Source organism: Harmonia axyridis, chromosome 3 (assembly GCF_914767665.1).
Source record: "Harmonia axyridis chromosome 3, icHarAxyr1.1, whole genome shotgun sequence".
Taxonomy (NCBI): Eukaryota; Metazoa; Arthropoda; class Insecta; order Coleoptera; family Coccinellidae; genus Harmonia; species Harmonia axyridis.
The window spans coordinates 16653188-16676522 of record NC_059503.1 but is presented as its reverse complement, the minus strand read 5'-3'; the positions used below and the strand labels follow the sequence as shown (position 1 = coordinate 16676522).

Below are 23335 nucleotides of genomic sequence, written 5' to 3'. Positions count from 1 at the left end.
AATATATAAACGGTTGTGTGACGTTACATTTGTCGTTGTTCAAAAAATGTATGAAAACGAGAAACGTGTTTCAATGAAGCATTGCTTTTTGATGATTACTGTGCAACCGATGCAATGGTATTCTACAGACTTATTCATCGATAATAATTGATATGTTGAATGGTCGATGCTACTGAGGGATCTGATCATTCAAATTTGGCAGTAGATTCAGTAATCATCGAAAAAGTCCATGAAATGGCTTTGAGCAATCATGAATTGACGTTGACACCCAGTTGAAGGAATGTTCATAAAAGTTTAATGCCGTCATTAAAATTCTAATCCTTCAATAGGATGATCCTTTGGCTATCTACACCGTTTAATGGAGGATTGAAATATTAATGTGGCATTGAATTTTATTGACCGTTCCTGCAACTGGGTGTTGTTGTGAAAGCGGTGGAGTTGAATATAACAGAAAGGATTAGAGTCACTATTTTGCGTGATTATTTGTCCAATAACGCATCGTCGATTCAGAACGTAGTTTGAAGTTTAAACGGAGTAGATTTTGTGGCTCGATATGAGGTATTGGAAAAATTTATCGATGACTTTCACACTTTAGTCAAAGAGAGCATCAGTTGAGTGGAAAACAGGTCAAATTGAAGAAATATGCTTCTAATTGCTTGATCATTAGCTTATTCTCTACTCTAGTTTTTATTGGCTTACTGCAGACGTCATAAGAATGCTCCAGAGAAGAATTTAGCATTAACGAAGAAGTAAATACCGATGTTGGAGCCGATTTTGAAGGCAAAAATGAATCTTGGTATATAAAAGTTATTGAAAAGTAAGAGGATCTTTGGAAAACAAGTACCACTCCTGAAGGTGACATGAAAAGAGTATAATTTTCAAGAAAAATCGATCTAATGTAATTTATAAAGCACAAGCCCCAAAAGAAGGGTCCCTTGTGGTATACCATATACTCGTATATGTACCAGCTAAAAAATCTGCTAGGAAAATACTTGTTATTTTCTCTCTGAACAATCAGAACGAATTGAAAAAATCAACCTTTCGGCCATTTTTTATGGATTGCATAATATAATCCACATGTAATAGTGTATAATCAGATCTCGATCCTAGGGTTACTTGTGGGAGGAATTGGTAGTTGTTTTTGAAAGAGGTTGAAGATTTCACTGTTAACTGTTTATTGCAGAATACAAATTGAAGGTACCAAGAGAAATAAGACATGTGAATTATTGAAAAAAATTAAAAATTTTCCATGACCTATGATTATGAGTCAATGTGCCAACCTTGCTAACGCAGGTATTTCATTTTGCATGTATTTATTGCAAGACCAGACACCGATAAAAAAGAAATAGCAAATTTGAACTTACGTTCTCTCGTTACAATATTTCCACGGGCGCCCGCAGGGGGGGGGGCATGCTCTCCCCTGAGATTTGGATTGCCTCATTTTTCAGCACAACACCCTCAATATTACTTTCTCAATCCAAAGGGCATGGAAAAAAGGAACGTAATGGATTCTCAACAATTTTCCGGTTTTCAATGACAATCATGGACGCCTTATCGTTTTTCAATAATTTTCATTTTGCCCCCCCCTGAGAAAAATTTCTGCGGGCGCCCATGAATATTTCATGTTATTTAATATTATGGAATATCTCCTCTTGTTGTTGAAATCATTTTTGAACTTGTAACAGATCTCTGTGCATCAATACCATGCTGCTCTCAAACAACAATATTCCTAAAAATTGGCGATATATTTATATCAACTAATGCAAATTACTCCAGAAATATAATAAATACCCCATTAGAGCTATAGCTGGAACATTCTCCGCCTATATTTTGTCACGGTCCGATTACTTGATGTAAATTAAGAAATTACTCACCTTACGTAAAGGGAGGAATGGAAGGCTGCTGGATTATCTTGCTGCGAAAATTTCGGTAGCGATCCTTGTAGGAGCGCCAGCCTTACAGCCAATAATACGCCAAGCTGTAACGGGGAAATAGCTCATTATAATGGCACATTTATGAGGTAGGTTGAGTTTAATTAGTCATTTATCCTTGCAAATTAACTATGACAGCAGTGGGGGGCAGGGGAATGGTGCGAGCGAGGGGAGATAATTAGAAGGTGTTTTGTTTTGACTAACGTCATTAATTTGGACTACCATATTGATACGCAGGGAATCTTTGTGAGAAACAGATAAGGTTTTGCTTCTGGATTCAACTCAGATTCAGTGAGTGTCAGATATAAAGGAGTTTGTGAAAGTTCATCTTGTTATTTCGGAAGATGAAATTGTAAGTTATCAAGAGATTATACTTGGGACGCTGGATAACTGACAGTCTAGACCCAGATGAGCATTTTGAACGAATGAAAATATCTAAGTAACGTAACAAATGGTTGAAGGCTATAAATATTCTTTTATTTTATATGGCAGTTGGAAATTCTCAGGCTAATGGAAGCATTTGAAAAGTGTGTTTCTCGCAAGATGCTCAAGAGTTCTTATACGGATAAAGTGAAGTGAGTGTGCTCTAAAAATTGTTAATGCAGATAGAGAGCTATTAACATCAATTACAAAGTCACAGAAATACGAAATTTCTACTCATATATGCTGGAATCAAACTTGTCAATCACCTACAAGAACGAATTAAACATCTTAAGTATTTTAGGTTCAAAGAGATTATCAAAGATTTATTGTTTGAGAGGTATTTCTATAGAAGAAATGAAGAAGGAATCTGCCATGGTTGTCACATGGTTTGTAAAAGATGACCAACATATAATTGCCAGGTCCGATATTTCCATAAGAGTTTGAGAGTTTGACACCTTCTCACTGTGAATTCGTTATTGTAAGATCATCCTCTCAAAGAAGCAAAGCACAAAGGTTCGAGTAACTCATTGGAAATTATGGATGGAGAATATTAAGTATAGTTGCTGAACGAATTTTAAATAGATCGAAATTATTCAATACTCCTAAATAATGTGTCAAACCACCTCTATTTCATTGTAGTTCTCTTTAGAGCTTCATCAATAGAACGTCGAACAAAGAACCAACTCATAAAATGTATGCAAATATTGCGGAAGGAGTGCACTAACAATGTTCTAAAAGGATAATTGTACACCTTCAATTTGGATATCGTCCAATCGACAATCAGCTTAGTAGACTGCACATGATGAACCTAATCCAAAGCGAGGAAAAACACAACAGTCAGCTGGTAAGGTTATGGCATCAGTATTCTGAGATTCGCAAGGTATAACATTCATTGATTACCTCCAAAAGGGCCAGATCATTATATAGCGTTATTGGATCGTTTGAAAGATGAAATCGTTAAAAAACGGCCCCATTTGAAGAAAAAAAGGTGCTGTTTTATCAAGACGATGCGCCGTGCTACAAATTAATGAAAATAATACCAAAATTGCATGAATTGGGCTTCGAATAGCTTCTGCAACCACCGTATTCACCAGATCTGCCCCCCAGCACCTTTTTCCTGTTCTCAGACCTCAAAAGAATGCTCGCTGGAAAGAAATTTAGCGCCAATGAAGAAGAAATTGCCGGAACTGAGGCCTATTTTGAAGCTAAAGACAAATCGTATTACAAAAATGTTATCGAAAAGTTGGAAGATCGCTATAATCGCTGTATCGTCCACGAAGGCAACTATGTTGAATAATAAAATCGAATTTTGCCAAGAAATTGTGTTTTACTATGGTAGACCAGGGCATTTTCAATTAGCCTGTTATTCCTCTAGAATCGTAAATTGGTAGGGCCATCTATAATAGTTCTTAATATTTTTTTCACTGAAACTGAAGTTCGCCTAGTAGGTAGTAGTTTTTAAACAATGAAGTAAATGAATATGCAATTTCATTCGGTATGGAACAATAGTAGATTCACTATTTTGTCATGCTAAAGCATTATTCATATTAAATACACCTATAGCATGTCTCTTTCCCATATCAATTTCGTGTTTTTGTCATTCTAGTAGTTGTAGATCTTGTCAGTATGATTTTAATGGAATATACTCACCGATATGAAAACTTTAACAGTGCGTTTCATAAAATCCTGGGTTTCCCTATTCCATCGTAGCTCTGTCATGGTCCTGAAACCAAACAGGTTAATTAATAATTCATTAGGTACGTGTATGCAAAGAGTTCATGTTGAACTAACACCTAATTTCCTTGAAATATTGCATGACTATGACCAATTTTGTGATGGTTAATAATTGAATAGTGTGGAATTTCTGTCGCCTGCACTAATTACGAAACCCGATACTATCCAATGGCTAAAATTCGCATACCACGCCAACGTCATATGTCATTTCTGTCAGCTTTCGATTACACTCTGAGGCTAGCGATAAATTTCATTACTGAAAACGTAGTGGAATTTAAGGTATCTTCCGAATCGAATGCGTAGAATTTGAACACCTTCTACCGGTAATTTGAATTATGAGCAAAAAAATTTCACAGTTCAATTTTCGTTTTTAAAAAAGAATTTGATAGTTGGTTTGTTCAAACGACTAGTTGATTTCAGAGACCAGTATTCAATAATTCATCACATACCTTTTATAATAATCTGTATGTATACATATAGGCAAATTTATTGACTATAGGGTTTATAATAAAAGGTTTCATTTTGATATTATGAAAAACGATTAGATAAATTTCAAGACGAATCAATAGATGGTTATTTCATTGTGAAGAGGAAAGTAAGCCATTAACAATGGAACACTATCAACCAAATGGTATCGAAGCTACGGTTGCAGCATCATATTATTTCCATGAAATTTTTCATGAATTCCATATTCAAGGTCTTGAATCTATTTTGAGACACTGGCTTAGACCTCTTATTTTAAGTGGACTCGAAGAAAATAGTTAAAAGGTGTTGAAGCCCAAGATATCAGTGGCCACTTTTGATCACATCTTCGAGAAATAAGGAGGCCATGAAACTTTTCTTACAGAATTGCTATTGTTTCGTGGCTTGTGTGGTACGAAGAGCAGTCTTGTTGAAAATAAACGTCGTCTACATTCATACTCTTCAATTCCGGCTATAAAAAACTAATTTATAAGATCGACTAGCAATCAACAAATCTGGGATTCGTTTGCACTACGTGCTGCATCAGCGATATTCTCAATTGCTATTGAGCGATGCACACGGTTTCGATTCTTCACATCAGTTATTTGTCCCAACAGCTCAAATTTTCCCACCAGTGTCACGATTGCCTGTCGAGAAGATGCTCCACTCCGACCCTAAAGTGCTTAAGTTTTGAAAACTGTGAAAACTGGAAAATTTTCACCATGTTTATACATAATTTTAAAAATTTCAATGCATTGTTGAAGGATGTATCGTGTGATTTCCAGTACTTAATGGAGTAGTTTCCACTTGTCAAATGTCATAATATGACAGCTTCAAAAGTGGCAACTGCCCAGATAGTGGGCTATTCAATATAAAACCTCTTATTGGAAAATCCTCGACATTAGTCTCCTTGAAAAAAAAATCAACAGATCTACTGTCAATAGAATTGGTGGCTGTTACTTTTCAGTTGTACAAATTTATTTGTAAAACGTATCCACATAATGTCATTACTTGTTGGTAATTGCATGTAATTCCTCAAAAATGCTTGAGAGCTTCTGTTTGTATTGAAGACCCCTTCAATTCTTGTTTAAGATTCAACTCCAAAAATCTTTCGAACTTATTCGCTAACAACCCCAATGTTTTCAATCGATACAAACACTATCGAGCAAGTGGAATATCACACCTTCGGGGTTTAGTTTGGTTGACAAAGCAAATAGTAAACTGGTTAACAATTGGGGACTGAAACCAAACACAAACAAGAGCCATTCCATCATATCCAATCACCCAATGAGCAGCGCATGTCATTTGATTTCTCCTTGTTGTCAAATAATCTCACCTGGAGCTTATTCAAATACCTCGGATCTACAGTGGATCCCACACTGAACTTCAATTTGCATACACCTGCTGTACAAACCAAATGCTTTGGTTGGGCAAGCTTCTTCTATTCACTAATATAAAGGGTATTCCAGTAGGATTGATACAGCTCCCCGAGAACAGTCGAGGATATTTTGAAATTAATCTATATGAATCTATTTCGTTGAAAGTATAACCATGCAACAAAAATTTTGCAGATATAATCCAATTGACTTCATATGATGAGAGGCCGATGAGGAGAATCGGCATATGAATGTATTCAAGGTCTCCTCTTCGTTCGAGATTTTGATATTTGAATAAACTCAAAATTACTTAGTTTTATTAATGTGCAGTGAAATATGTTAACTTTTTCTTTCATGCCTCAAACTCACCTTTTAATACTGTGATAATTCTTGTACGTATCTAGACCTACATTCAGCAAGAACACGGTGATTCCTGTTTCCTTGGACATCATACTCATTCCTCCAAAGAATATACTCCTCCATATTAAACACTCTTCACTGGAATTCCTGAAACAAAATCCTTTGTCTTCATTCTGCCCTTATTCATAAACGAGACCGAAGTCTTGAAATTCATTATATTATAATTCCAGGAAAATCTTCTACTTTCGTTCCTCTCATCTACGTAATATCCTAACTCATAGAATAATATCAAAAATCCAATATAATGCCACTTAGTTTGAACCCAAAGATACCTTTTAAGTGATTTTTTTAATGCCACATTGAAAGTTCAAAACTCTTCAACTATTAAGAATGGAAAATCGAAGTCAAATTAATCTATCTCGCAAAATATGTTTTCAACCTCAGTTTTTGGCTATATTGTATTCTGAACTATTTATCAAACGAATGTGATACGTTTTCAATATTTTTATAACTTTTACTTTCACTAGAAGTGAATGTGTCAGTCAATTAACGATGAAAAAAAAATTTCCCAATTTCAGAGTAACTGTAACCAACAGTAGTGTTGTTCCTGAGGTGTCGCTAGAACGCAATTCTTAAGCACGCTAAGAACACACCGGTTGTTCTAGGTAGCACAATCTCTTAGCTTCTGAGAAGTTTAACAGAGGCATTGGGGAGTCGGGAGAGAAAAACAAATGAACAAACAAACGTTTCATCCTCAACATTTCTTTTTGTTTGAAGTAACACTCCTTATAGAAAGGTCAGTACCATCCCCCGACTTTTGCCTATACGCGTAGGATTTCTCCTCGCCGTCGGCTTCTCACTCCTCGCTAAGAGGAACATTCACTCAATCCCAGATATTTAAAATATCAGAAGGGCAGAGCTCGGTCGTGTCCGGTCGTTGTAATAATAATAATAATAATAATGGTACTGACCTTTCTATGACCTTTCTGACCATAGAAAGGTCAGTACCATTATTATTATTATTATTATTATTATTATTATTTCAATAGACTGTCTAAACTAAACACTATAGACGTACATTAACAGAATAGTTCCAAGAGCATTAGATGATTATAAGGGTAGAATTATTTTGTTATTGTACTCTATCCACGCATAGCTATAGTATGCAAATCGTCTGTTAAACTTAAACTGACCTAAAAAGGTGAGCCTTGGGATGTATGCGTGTAACCTAAACCGAAGGATTAGTGTTGATTATACTGTAACGAACTCGCAAGCCCTACGCTACTGCGTTTTTCTAGAAGGTACCGGACGCGCCGAGAGCTCGCTAGAAAGATCAAGTGAGAGATACCAGCGGTATATGAACCAATGGAGGAAACAGAGGAGGGCAGTGTCAACGTAAACGGCAGTCAGTGAAATGAATTATCTGTAATTAGTTTTATATGGTTTTGTGTATATGAAATAAATTAGTGTTAGTTAGAATTACCGATTTAATTAACCGAAAAACGTTACAATACTTCTTCCAGCCAATGAATCGCAACCCAACACCTTTCAAGATCCCGTCGATGCTGCAATATGTGATCAATCTGCCAACCACGCGCAAATAATATCCTTTGACTCTACACAACCGCATTCATTTACTTCTCAATTGCAGCCCCCAATCATCACAAAACTTGGAGAGCTTTATCTGGTTCGTCGAGCTGAATTGTGTAAAAATGCAAAGTCACCATCTGGGCATCCCTTGCCGCAATGGCTCTGAGCCCTGATATTAATTTCCTCTTTGATTCGAAGCGTCACGGATTAAACTCAAAGCCTGGACGCGATTTGAATTCCTTGTCATGCTCTAGAATGCAACAATTTTTCAGATTGCTATCGAAACCTGATGAAAAATTCAAGTGAATGATACCGCGCTCGGAAACTGCATTTATGATTCTGTGGCTAATCCGTTCATTCTGGCACATCTTGTGGAATAAAATCGTGTGAGAATATTGCAGATTCACACAGATTTCATGTTTATATTTCACTATTGAATGTTGGCTGCCACGGAATCATCTAGTATCTGTTAAATTTGTAACAGAAAACTGTTCTACCAACCCACATTACTTAATGCAAAAGTCACTAAACGATATTTATGAAAGTATGGCATTCATTTCAATGGGAATTCATTAGTCCCATCTAGTTTTGAATATTATCAGGAATAATAATGCCTTCTTATTGAAGAAGAATATCAGCAAACCCTTCAGTACAGAACCCAGTAACCTCACCAACTTGAACTCCTACAGGTATAATGGAATTATCCACAAAAAGACAGTAGGTATTGTTGATGGACCTGACAAGAAAGGATTCACCGTAGTCTGTGAGATACCTAAGAAACAGAATAAGCCTATAGAAAGGACAATCAAAACAACCTCAAAATCTGGAGCAAGAAGTTCTTTCTATAAACTCAGGAAGCTCTTGAAGAGTGATCTTTACCATACTGATCTGACTAAGGTAGCATAGCGTAGGGCTAGTGCTGTCTTGAGGTCTTAAAAATCCAGGAGAGGAAAGCAACCTAAGAAAGTTGTTGAGGAAGAGAAATATGTTGAAAATTAGAGAAAACAATACATAATACTCGTACAGAAGGCTTATACTGCCCCTTGTTCATTCAACTGAGGGCGAGATGTGAAAAATAAGCGCAATTCATTAAGGAGCATTGTGTTGTTGAGAGAGAATTTTCTCGTTCTGCATTTTAGGGAGTTTTTTCTCACTTTCGGCACTCAATCGATTCAATCACGTGTGTAATATTCACTGTTGAAGGTTTAATCTTTGTCGAGATATTCAATGAGCAATATATCATGCACGTTCCAACATACGGGTGCATTAACATAGCCAGCTGATGTTTAATCCATTATCACATATAACCCAAAAAAATCCTGTTTATTCTGCCAACAGCTCCGAACAGCATTCAGAATCGACGATATGTTGTTGATTTTGATCAGCAGCGAACAAGCTCGGCACCCACTCGGAGCAAAACTTTGTCATGTACCAATATTCACACAAAATTATGAATACACTGCCTTTTGCAACTTCAATTTACAATTGCTGAAAATCAGTTCGTTGACAATTTTAAACAACTACGAAATTTGTATGACCATAGCCTCAAGCATCGTCTGTTGTTAATTCGATCATGTTTGAAGTTAAAGTACGGTATTTGTAGATGGAGCAGTCTGAATAACATTCATCGAGATATCACTCTGATCACACAGTATTTTGCTCTAACAAAAATGAACCTCAATCCAGACTTAGGTATCTCATCCGAAATTTGAAACGCATCTTTTGAAGCTTGATACCTTAGAACATTAATAAAAAGAACGGAAATCGCCTTATAACTGAAGCATTTGTTTTGATGCCAACATTCGTCACTCCTTGTCTGACGCGACACTACAGCAGTAGCGTAACATAATTTGATTAATTTCGAAATTATCAATTCATGCTCAAAAATAGAATACACTGTGATTTATTCATAAAAAAGCTGAACTGGCTAATGCTTCAGTCTCTCGCTGCTCGAGAATTCCCCTCATTCAGTCTAAGCACGCGAGAGATTGCAGAAATATATGACGTGTGATGCGTGCATATCAAGCTCAAGTAATATTAAGTAACTTGATATCAAGTCTAGCAATAATTATCTTGAATCAAGTCAAACCAAGCTCAAGTATGTAATTTTTCACGAGCTTGATTTTCAAGTCAAGTAGTTGTTTAAAATGTTAAGCCACTTGGCTTGATGAATCCCTAGGCTAGATGAAAGCAGTTAATGAGTAACTGAAGGTCGTCCTCATTTTTGGCCACGATTACGATGTCATCCATATATGCTATCGAACTGATTCTACCATTAATTACTTGCCATGTATAGAATTCTATTCAATTTATGCATAAAACAGAAAGGGTATTGAAGGTGTGGAGTGCGATCTGATGTAAATGAAGAGACTTGTGTGGTTCGTCTTTCTGAATGGTGTAAAACTGCGGAGTCACAGAGGGCACTCCGAGCAGCAATGCCTTCAACCCCTGATATTAATTTCCTCTTTGATTCGAAGCGTCACGGATTAAACTGAAAGCCAGGTACGCGATTTGAATTCCTTGTCGTGCGCTAGAATGCAACAATTTTTCAGATTGCTATCGAAACCTGATGAAAAATTCAGGTGAATGATACCGAGCTCGGAAAGCCCGGGTTTGCCATTATTTATATTCGGAGCGGAACATCTCCTTGAAAAATCCCGCAGGAAATCGCTCGGAAACATCCTCGAAAATGAATAGAAACATTCCGTTTTGTATCGTGTCGATGGGGCCTTTCGAAAGAATGCACAGCACTCGGCTGCGAAACGTCATAAAATCCGGATTCTCTCGGTGGTTTCAAGTGATGCACTGCTACTATTTGGTGGTAACTACCGTGGTAGACAAAGGAGGTGATGATGCCGATGAGGAGTTTTATTACGCGGAAATGTCATCGATGCTAGGTCGAAACAGTCTTCGTTATAAATGCGAACGTGTCAATATTAGGAATTTATTCGATGGTTATTTATTGAAAGGATAATTAAAGAGTAATGAAAATGAGGGGAGCACTGACATGAAAACAGGTCTTGAAGATCACAACCAGAACTATAATGAACAAGGCTTCAAAAGCTCCTGATTTCATGTCAGTGCTCTCCTTATTTGTTTCTCGATATTCTGCTAAAGTTTTCAATGGTTCTGAAACCACACGAAAGTTTGAAATAGTTGGCTTCTATCGGATTTGTTATCTCTGAAATTTTGTATATTTCTTTTCTAATATTCTCCTTCAATTTTCTAGGTTTTGATGATATGATCAGCTTGAAATTCTGCGCGAACCTTAAAATTGTTCATAAACTCTTGACAAATTTCTCAAGCTCGTATCTTGGTATCAGACCTTAGCCTTCGTCTTTGGTCTGTTACCAAGTAACGAGCCTAGGGATATTAATATTGATAATGTTCTATTAGCTCAGTTTTGTGAATTGGAAACCAAACCCAAAATGAAAAGTTGAACTATGTGGTCTCAATATTTCTTGATGACTTCTGAATATCAAACATGGACTAAATAATAAGCAATTAAATTATTGAAGAATCACTCCTTGTGGGACGGGACTCTATAGCAGTAGCCTTCGAAATTATCAATTCAATGCTCAAAAATAGTTTACAATGTGATTTTTTCATAAAAATGCTTTCCTGTTTCCAAAGGGTCAATGTTTTTCTCAGTTTAATGATTTAGCCATTGATAAGTTATTAAAAAAAATCCTGATAAAGCATTCAACAATCAAATCAGGATTTTCCATGCCTATGGCCCGCACACACAATTGTATGGCTTGATTGTGATTGGTGACACTAAACTTCAATCTCTCATGTATTCGGGATCGAGCACAAATGTTTACTTTCCGTTCCTTCTATCTATATTCTAAGGTTTCAACTCAGAATGCGTACACCTCATGGTGAACAAATGTCTATCGCAAATAATGCAGCAGAAAAAAGAAGTTTGATTCAATCGATCCTTCTGCAAAAATTACCATTAGCATCAGAGGAGCTCCACTGAAACTGATGGAAAGCTTCCAATATGAGCATCTAGAAGATAGATGCTCGAAGTGAGAATGTGTGAACCTCCTGGTTAAACACAGTGATAAAATATTCTGAATAAGAATAACCAATTATTTCGATTCCAACCTCTCGAGAGCGAGATATATCGAGAATTCGAAGAATCATTCCAATAATAATTTATCGGGTTGAAAAGGAACAGGAATCTGAGAGAGCGAATACGACGAGAGAGGAAGTGGATGAGACTCATAGAGACCTCTCAAAATCTCGAGTGAATTGATTAGCCTCGAAACACGAGAGAACCGAGTAGTAGTTGTTAACCACCGACTGACTACTCCGATTCCCTCGGAAAGTTGATCAATCGAAATAGATATATTTAGATTGTTCAGCTTGTCAAGGGAAGTTTTCGGTCTCGATAGTATCAACAAACTAGTTTGGGACTCCAGACTTAGTGGATCAATAATCACAGACCGATTGATTGATGTGGCTACAGTTTTTATGGTTGATTTGAATAGTTTACGTAAGTAATTGCACAAGTGCATCAAAATTACAGATAATTTTGCATGACAGCGTGTTGTCATAAGAGAAAAGAAAGAGCCCTCCACCTTCGGTGTCGGGCTCTTTCTCCAAACATGAAAATGAACTCATGCAGTTTTTCAAAGAAAACACGCTGGAATGCGAAATTATCCGGTCATTTTGATGCACGAGTGTAATTCGGAGGAATATTTCCCGAATAAACTGTTACATTACTTGTCAAACTGAATTAGAATGGAATTGCCATAGATTCGAACTGTGTAAGATGCATAGAAACTATGCATCTATGAACAGAACAATTATCGCAGTGCAGTTTCGCTTCCTACAATGCAATTATCGCTGTAATTTTCGATAATTGTTCTCCATATACATAGAATTTTTGACAGGGGGGAAATATTCGCTGTAATTTTCGATAATTGTTCTCCATATACATAGAATTTTTGACAGGAGGGAAATATTCATCAAAACAGCAAGTTCTTCAGTTTGTACATAGAGTGTTCCTGAAATGAAAGTTCAAACAGATATGAGAGGTTTCTTGGATAATAATGAAAAAGTCTTATGAACATGGGTTGAGATGTTTTTGGGATAAAGCGTGTTTCTTGTTGTCCAACTGTTTTGAGATGATTATACGAGTCTATCGAATCATTTTGAATCATTGCTACAGATCAGAAAAAGCAATTTGAATTTTCCTGAGGATTTCAAGAGAATGGTTTGAAATATTTCAGAAAAATGGGTAGTAGATATGACAAAACTATAAGAGACCAAGGAGTTTAGTGCTAGATTTTATTTTATTTTGAAACTTATAGTGTTTATACACAAAAAAAAGTTCGAGGGGGAAAAAACGGGCACTGCTCGAGTAAAAATATCACTTTGTAAATTTTCTATCGAAATTGGCCTATTCAGTGACGTAAACACTAAATATCTAAGCCAAACTTCAGTTGAATACCTTGTGAAGTATGAAGTTGGCACGAAATCGTAGGGGAAAACAAATCAAGATCAATTAATCAAGATTTAATTCAAACAAGTAGGTACACCCTGTATCTCGAAAATAAAGCCTTTGTCGGTCCATGTTTATAGGACTTTTTTCAACTATCCGGGGAATCTCCCATTTTCGTGGGTACCTCCACCAACCTGTATTATCATTGGTTATATATAGGATGTCCCAAAACTATGGTGCCAAATAAAAGCAGCACAGCTTGATACAAACAGAAAATTGAAATTTCCTAATATTTCTCAAATGTCGTTCAACACGAAAAACTAAAAAGTAATTTTCATTCTTAACTTCAACCGTTTCCAAAATTTTTCAGTTGAATCTGAGAGAATGTTTGTGTTTAGGTGCTTCATTTCAGAAAAAAAAGTCACATTCACAATGACCACCAGTGGCGTACAAAAAGATCATAATAGTTCCTTTTCTCCCCTATATTTACGCGACTGGTATAATAGAAAAATTATGCATTTTCGCATTCCCCATTCAAATTTGCTTGAAAAATGTATACTGATTTGTATCCGGAAAAACTGAGAGGGGAAAAAAGGACCTTGTTACCATTCTTGTACGTCACTGGTTGCAACTGAAAGTGTGAGTTTTTCGAAATAAAGATCCTATTGAACACAAACCGTCTTAAATATTCAATTGAAGAATTTTGAAAATGATATTTGAGAAAATCAATATTGGGAAAGTCTTATTTATTTTTCAAGACGAATGTTCTGTTTCAATTTGGCACTATAGTTTCGGTACACCCTGTATCTTTCTTTAGGCAATTCTAAAAAAGTACTGTCAGTCAAACACTGATAATTCCCTCTTTTCTCCTCTCCTTGACCGAAATACAAATTGATGGACCAAGTTTGAAGAGTTGTACTGATCTGTTTTGGTGAGTTCTGTTTGTAATTTTTGGTCCCAATTTCTTCTTGTATAGTTTTTAGACTCTAAAATAGTCCATATCAGTCTTTAAAGTGTACCAATATAGATCTTCAAAAAAGTCAGTTGTATGCCTGTTACTCTCTCAAGTGGATGAAGTAATATTGAGATTTTCAATACCTTGAAATTCAAAAAAGCAATACTGCCCCTCTTATCAGAACATATCCAACCTTCTTCCATTCCGAGCAATATCCTCATTCCTTTTCCAATTCGCTCTAAAGGAAGCATCCGATAAATCGCCGGCATACATCCCCGAAAAATGAATGGGAGCATTCATTTTACATCAGTGTGAGAATATAGCGTCCCTATGAGAAGTATACGCGCGCCCTGTAATATGAGCCGCGAGGATTGTACACAGAAATTGGTATCTGCTATCCAGAAATCGATCTAGCTCCTTCCCTCGGAAGCCAACAAGTGAAAACGGAATCGTTCCAGATTATGGTGCACGATCGTAGTAATTCTCATTTTTGTTGGATGTTATTCAACAAAATGGGTTCAGGTTTTGGGGAGGATTTATTTTTAAGCGTGGATCGTTTGCCCGGAGGAAAAAAGCTTCTTAATGGTTAGTGGCTAAATGGAAAGAAAAACTTTCGGAACATATGAAGTTTCTTTGCCAAGGAGAGCTACGGGGTTTATCTGTGATATATGGAGTGAATGTTCCAACTAAATCTACTTATGTCATTACTTTAGCTTGGATTGATGTAGGATTTTTATGGGATTGCATGAGTGATTTGTGGTCGTTTGTACCGAATGAGAACATTTCGTCTTGTGGCCATTTGGTTCGACGTGCGCCACTGTTTTTTCTTTAGAAGGAAATTCAATGAGTGCTTCAGGATTTTTAGGAGAAACATAACCGAATAGCGGAAATGTTTCCATTTTAATTGACAGACACAGTCAATGAATTCGTCATTATTGAATAGAATATCATCAAAATGCGAAAATTACAGAGTGTAACAAACTGATAGAGCGATCTGTTCAAGGAAGAAACGCTCAAAAACTGAAATGTGCTGCCCACCAAACTGCTCCTGCAATAATGCCATGGTTATAAATTAACTGACGAAGAAACTGCAACACTCAAAAGGGGCTGTTCAAATTTTAAATTTGTTTTGTTGAAACATAGATAGTATAGCAAGGAGTAAATGATTGAAATTTGGAGAAAAAGAACGAAGGGTTGACAATAATATTCAATAAGTTTGTTAGTAATGTGTTTTTCCACCGCAATTATCTATACACTCCCCAACGCGTCTCGGTAATAAGATGGTCTATTTCTTCTTGATGGATACTAGCCCAAGCTATGTATACTTCATGTCTCAGAGCCGCCAAAGTCCGTGGGGGCTGGGAAAAATGTCCTAGCCTTCTACCAATCATGTCCCAAACATGCTCTATGGCAGAAAGATCAGGGGATCTGAGCGGCCATGGCATAAGATTCACATGGGTTACTTCGAGAATTTTCATACTAACTCTGACAACATGAGGTCGGGCACTATCTTGTGAAATATTGGATTCTCGAGTCGATTAAGGTAAGGGAGAACATATGGCTCCCCTATGTCTTGAAGGTAACGCAGCATTATCATGTTACCTCGAATGAAGACTAAAGGTTACCTACTTGCATGTGCAATAGCTCCCCGTACCATAACGCCTATTGACCGGTGTACCTGACGTTCAACAGTCAACTGAGGTTCACGTCTTTCTCCCAGACGTCGTCTAACCCTTCGGCCATCATGTGCACCCAAGGAGGATCGAGATTCATCAGAAAAGACAACCTGATGCCATTTCACATTCCAATGTCGACGTTCTCTGCACCACTGAAATTGTTGCCGGCGATGCTCAACCGTCAGAGGTGAAACAAGCTGCAGTCCAAAAGACCTTATCCGGCCGGACGGGATGACCTTGTTCTCCTTACCACTCATCAGGCAAAGATCGAGTTATCGCAAATCGGTCTCTCCTTCTATTTTGGGTATTATCAAACCACGCTTGACAACATCTCATAACAGTATTTGGTTTTTTGTTAGTAAAACAAAAATCCTTCGCACTATAGTTCGAATTCAATAGAGTTTCCTCAAGTCCAACATTACCAAAAATAATAATAAACGTTTGGACAGTAAAATTTTATAACACGTGATGACCATAGACTTTCCAAGACAAGAAGGTTGAGGCCAATCTTTAAGAGGAAGTTCATTGTGACAATAAACGAAGAGAATTACTGCCGAATGGACAAAAACGACGATAATAAAAATAGATAAAAGGAAGCAATTCAGAAGTCTAAGCAATTAACGGAGCATATCAGAACAATCAATCGCTACTGCAGACCATAAACACGGACTTGTTGGTCCATCCTCTGCGCAGCAAACCATGATTTCGATACGGAAACAGCACAGTTGCAACGGCATAAAATTTCAATTCGGCTCGCTTGATATTCGAAAACAAAGTGGCGAATCACCACTCATCTCTACCATCGAAGGTTTGAGAAATTAATTCTTTGGATTGCGCGAACAGAAAAATTGCGCATTTCGCGAATCGATAGCCTAATGGACCCAACAGAAATTGTAGTTTATTGTCATGAATTTTCATCGTTGAACATTCGGCGAGCGTTAAAATGTTCGCCCGTCGAAAAAACGAACGTATAATGAAAACAAATATTTACGATATCTCTCCCGAAACAGGGTGGAATATGGAATTCCATCAGTAGCGAAAGCGGATATTTTCATTGTGAACGAGGTGGCAATATCGTTCCAATATTATGACTGCATTATTATATTTATTCCGTTCTTCATCGTTCGGCGTTCTATTGATGAATATGGAGTTTGAATGAAATGGAGTTGTGATTGTTGCATTCCTTTTCAGATTGATTGCTCGAAATAGGGACACCTATAACGGGTGTTTTTTTGGACGCATAAAAAGTTTTGATGGTTGTTATCTATAGTTCGACTATTGAGAATGTTTTTTCTGTTCAGTAAGGTTTTCAAATTTATTATAAATCGTTGATAATGCCAGAAAAACGCTTCCAAATTGTGGAAATTTACTTTGAAAGAAATTAATCTGTCCGAGAAATTCATAGATCATTTCATGATGAAGCTCATTTCAGGTTAAATGGCTTCGTCAATAAGTAAAATTGCTGTACCTATAAAGCAGCAAATTTTAATCAACGAAATTGTTCGCTATGACAAGAACAGATGGTTATCCCTTGGTGCCAGGTCTAGACTATAAGATGAATGCTTAAAAACCTCCCAACCAAGCTCCCGAAGCTTCTAGCAAGTCACTAGCTCGGCTACCGTTTCCGCCAGCTCGCCGCTTTTCGACCATGACCGTTTTTGCTTGACGATGTCGTAAGTGATCTTCTCTTCATGACCAGTCAACAACTGCTTCAAAAATGGGTCGATTTTGTCGCAGATGGAACTTCGGTTCATAAGGTTCATGTTGTACTACCCATACATCGAGCTTCTTCTTGAGACCAGCCTTATGCATATGGTTTCAACGTTTTGTTTGTGGAATCTTCAGTTCTTGGTTGATCGAAACAGTGCTAACATGTCGGTCGGACTCGACAATGTCCATGAACTTATCGACAGTTTCCACAATTGGCCTTCCAGATCATGATACATCTTTGACATCGAAATTACCGGAAGGGAATCGACAGAACTAGAATTGCGCCAGATTGGCTGTTACAGCATCAGGACCATGAACACTATTTTCATTTTCAAACGCTTGGCTTGTATTTTTGCCTCTATCGAAGAAAAACTGTAAAATATATCGTATTTTCTCTTTGCTAGTGTCCATCTTTCATTGCGCTCGTATTTAACTAAATCAACTAATCACAAATTCACAAAAGTTCTTGTAGTAAAAAAATTTCGAAATTTCTAACTTCATCTAGTGAAATCATCATCATCGAAGACCACTAGGACTGCATTCTGGGAACCCTATTCTTCATAACTTTTTTTAGTATTTCATAAAAATCTCAAAATCATTCAAAATTGATCTTCAATTGCTCAGTTCTTGTAGGATTGTCATCATGAACTTATGATAACAACTCCCGTAAACATTCAATTAGACAGTTAGAGAAAATTCATCACTAAATTTTTGTTTTCAATAAAACGATGTGTGAAGCGGTGGTACTATCTTTTTAAAATGACATATTATCTTCAGCAATACCAGGAAAAAAATTCGTTAGAAATTGTATTTGTCAGTGTGTTTCGTTGTGAATAAAAAAAATAATCAATTAACCGATCGCTAGGAAAAAAGAATAATGCAATTATTGACTATTTCCCCAAACTGTCTTATTCCATAAAAGGACAAATTTGCCTCTACACATTAATGTACACTAAAAGAAAAAATTGAACCGTATATCAGACAAAGTTTGCATTATGCCGAAGTTTCTACTTCGTTTCCAAATCCAACTCTATTCGAATCCTCTCTCCTTTCCAGTTCCCTTAAGAAACTCAATGGGATATGTTGAACAAAGATATGCACAACGAACATAACAATGTTGGAACGAGAATGAGACGTAAAAAGAGAATAGACCGTGCGGAACCCTTGTTCCCTCATACAAGACACTCATAAGACGTTTCAGTAAACTGGTACATGAATACGTGATTCGGCAGAAAGAAAAATAAAATATTTTTACTGCACCATCCAAACTCGGCCCTTTCTACGAAGCAATCTGGACCACGTTCATGGGGGGATCGTATGTATTTTATTGGGTTGATTTTGAAATCATGAATAAAATATATGGAAATATAATTTTTACAACACTTGCTGACCGCACTATAAAGTGGACGTCGTCTGGTTATCCTTCTGTTTTGAGAACTCAGCAATGGCTTCGTGTTAGTGGAATCGATATTGCGGTCACACCTGCAGGAATGGTGCAAAATATTTTATGCTTTCCTCGGAAATATACTGAAATATGTGGACTACTGGTTTGTCCTTAATATTTTATATTTTTATGAGGATAATACTTTTTTGCAGAAGGACTCATAGATTATATTGCGGAAACACATAAAAATGATAAAAAAAATCTATTTTATTTATTTAAATGATAGAAATATCTACTTAAATCCGATATCTGTGAGAGCAGAAATTCTTATTGGACAATATTACTTCAACAGAATACCAATATCAAATTGCATTAAATCATTTAGGAATAAAATATGCTGCAAAGGGAAACTCAAAAGAAAAAATCTTCCTAAGATTATTTTCGACGAAAAGAAGGTTCAATCATAAATACATAGGCGTAGAACTTTGCTTCCGCCATTTTTTTCGGAAAGTCAATGCTTTATTGTAAAAACCTGGTTATACACTCATGAAGTATTGTCCATCGTTGGCCAGTTTATCACTTCATGATGTCTCCTGTTGTATTGCGTTGATTTGTCTCTCAATACTCAGATCAAACGCATTAATTGCGTTCAATAACGATCGTCTGTGATCGTTTCAGTCGATTTTAACAACTAATAGTACACTAAGCCGAGCTAGTCCCACCAAATACTGACCTGGGAACCGTGAATATTCGGTTTTGCCGTCGACGTGGAAGCATAGCCGGGATACCCCTTTGATTTTCTGTGCTTGGTATAATCGTAATGAACCCATTTTTTGTCTCCAGTCCAGAAATCCCTTCCGCCTTTGCCTGGCAAGCAGCTGTTGAGAAGAAAACATTCGCCGTTCAACACCCAATTTCCTTGTTTTTGGACCATTCTCATGACTTTCAGGCGTTTTCAGTTGCTTGTTGCGTCTTGATCCGATGCCTTCTATTCTGCATCTTCAAAAACCTTCTCTTTTCCACCGCGATGCGGCTCTTCGACCTCAAAATCACCGTTCTTGAAGCGTTGAAACCACTCATGCAACTTTCTTTTACTGATAGCGGCCTCACCATAGGTAGTTGAGAGCATTCGATGAGACCCAGCCGCAGACTTTTTCATATTAAAACAAAAAATTAAAACCGCAAATGACGAGAATTTGTTCCGAAAGCTGACATGTTTGATCGAGAATAACTTCATTATGCAGACCTCAATCGAATAATATTTCAATGGCGTTATGTTTACAAATACCCAAGCTCATTGTACGATATCTACGATCTATTTATTTCCACTACCACTTGTCGCTACAGCCATCCAAAGCAAAACGGCGGAAGCAAGATTTCATCTAATACAAGCAACAATCATATAAAAAAAAAGAATTTATTGAGATAGGTATAAAGACGCGGTTAGAAAAATTCTCATTCCAAGTGATACTTAAAGTTGGGAAATAAATCTCAGGAATAAAAAAATCTAACAAGTCTAACTCCATTGTTTCACAACGTTTCTCGGCCTTTATAATGCCTTCTTCAAGTTAAAATCGATAGTTCACACTCAATAATATATGAACATGGAGCAACCGTTCAAAAGTGCCCCAAAATGATAACATAATTTATTAAAGAACATCAAAAATATAGGTAGGTATATGATAACACATTAATTCGATACTCATAAACTGAAACTCGTTAGATTTTTTTGTACCTGAGACTGAGGTTTTATTGAATTCAATTCAAAAATCGAAAAACATGATTCATAATTGATTTTTACAATTTTCATCATCTGAAAATTTGAATAGTACTCTGATCTTTTACACTATGTACCATGTACATATTTGTAATCATCATCTCGCAATCATGGGATCTTTCACAGCTTCCTATTCCATAAAGAAGAGCAGCCAATTTTTCGGGGATCGACAGATAAGAAAAGCATAAACTGATGCTCGAGTTTCAAGGATTCGTTAAAACTCCATAAACTGTAATTCGAATTCCAAACTCCCAATGGATTTTCTCTTCAGGTTTAGAGAGGCCGAGGCGTACGAACATGAGTCAACTAGAACGAAAACGAACTGTATAACGTTAAAATCCGGGCTGTTGAATATAATTTTTATTCAGACCATTTCATGTTCGAGAACTTTCGCGCACTCCACTTCCATATTTGCTGTAAGGACGTAATTTATCATGGTAATCACCCGCTTTATTCGGTAGCTGGAAAAAGAAACAAATCGTGAATGACTCGATTTTAGTTCTCGACTATGTTTAATGTTCCTTGCATACTGAGTTCCTGGGAATCACTGAGACTGCAGTGTTAAACTAGGTAGGAAATAGGCGATCTTCGTGAGATTCATGAAACCTAGTATTCTTTCCTCCGATATCGATGAGGTCCGAAATTTCCTCAGTAATAACCAGCATTTGTTAATAATTAAAAACATTAACTTGAGGTATTTCTATTTCTCCACCTGGAACCCTGGGTTGTTAAGATTACGTTGTGACATTCTTTTTTCGGTTTATGTATGTATGGCTATCTTTTGAGTGCTGACAAGTAAGAAGATTAGTTCAATATTCATTCACTCTACGTTCATTCATTAGGGAGCAGGGAAACAATAAATAAAAGGCACTAAAATGGAAATTAATATGTAATATTATATTTTTTTTAAATATTCAAGCAGATTTTTAAAATTTCAAGATACATGTTGTTTTTGGAGGACACAAATATAGGTATATTAAATTTTTGTTAATCCATAAATGGATTTTCCAATTGCCTCATAGCTATTTCACTTGGGTATAGGTAGAAGAACGTATGTACCAAATTTCAAAGAAATATAACTTGTTATTCTTAAGTTCTGACCCCAATAAGAAATGAGCAGAATTGGTAAAACTACATATCATTCTTAAAAAGTGTAAGGTCCTTCAAATATACCCATATACTTCACTTCAGTGCCCAGTATAATAATAATGCAAAGTGAATTTACTCGTTCAAATATTTTTGTTGTTATTGAATTGACCCTGAACAGTATTTTGTGTATTTTTGTGCATTTTCGCCTTCACATGACTACCATCGACCACATAGGAATATGACTGTTTATTTAGTGAATTTATTTGTTGATATCCTATTAGGGATTCTTGTGAAGGAGTTCAAAACATGGTTCTTCACTGTTGGATTTAATCCAAGGATTAAGATGCTTTAAGAGTTTTTGAACAACTTGTAAGACATCATGTTGTGAGACAGCTATCAAAATACTATTAGTTATTGTGTGGTATGCAACTTTTTTTTTGGAATCACAAACATGCTGTCATCGTAGGTACTCACCTACGATGACAGCATGTTTGTGATTCCAAAAAAAAAGTTGCATACCACACAGCGAAAGATTGGTTTATCGCTACTCGCCCGTTTTCGCCTCTGATTATTTCAATAATTAACATCTAAATCAATTCGATGTTCACTTTCATTTTTTTCAATTGAAATTAACGGAACACAAATCCATATGTCGCTGAAGAATTTATTTATTCATTAAAATAAGGAATTCTCCATCTTCACTGTGATACGCATGTTTTGAAATCTCACGATTCGAGCAGAAGTCATAGTTTTCACAGCCTCAATGGCCACACAGTGGAGATAATACAGATTCAAATTTTTTGAGAAGTTTTGAAGTCATTTATTATGATTCGATGTGTTGTTATTGCTAAATTTCTTATTTTGTTTTGTAATCGTGAATTTGGGTTACCTTTTTTGTAGCACATTTGTAGTATATTCTAAAACGAGTTGCAGAATGGCTCCTATTCCAACACGAATGCGAAATTCGAAAACGAGCGACGAAGGAGCGAGTTTTGGAACGCAGGAGTGTTGGAATTGCTTTCTGCAACGAGTATTAGACGATATTTTCTCTATTTCAGTAAAGTTTTGTGAAATATTGTCGAAATTCAATGAAAAATTCAGATTATATACCCTAGTGACTTTTGTATTGTATCATGGCAGTTGGTGTGACTGTTACGAAAATTGACAGATTACGGAATTTGAATATGAATCGAATTTAAACATAATTTACAAATACGCTTTAAATTCGTGAATTATATCTGACGAAATCTATTTAACACTACCAGAATTAAGAGAATTTTTGAATAATGTAGCAAATCATTTCACTATATCCCCAAATTATATTATATTGACAATTATTGACATTTGTTGAAATTTGATAGGATTGGAAGTCAGCATAGACAACCACAAAACGAAAAATATATCTGAAAATGATGC

The 23335-nt window shown here is 36.3% G+C and overlaps 1 protein-coding gene across 4 annotated transcripts in view; it reads right to left on the bottom strand.

Moving 5' to 3' along the window:
* The window catches only part of LOC123677072 (protein O-mannosyl-transferase TMTC1-like), a 397650-nt gene that overhangs the window by 32998 nt on the left and 341317 nt on the right, over positions 1 to 23335 (bottom strand). For all 4 annotated transcript variants that reach the window (XM_045613516.1, XM_045613518.1, XM_045613519.1 and 1 more), the window contains 3 exons: positions 6296 to 6433; positions 4005 to 4077; positions 1875 to 1978 (listed from right to left, as the gene is read on the bottom strand). In XM_045613516.1, coding sequence (XP_045469472.1) covers positions 1875 to 1978; positions 4005 to 4077; positions 6296 to 6433 — 315 coding nt within the window. The remainder of the gene's footprint in view (positions 1 to 1874; positions 1979 to 4004; positions 4078 to 6295; positions 6434 to 23335) is intronic.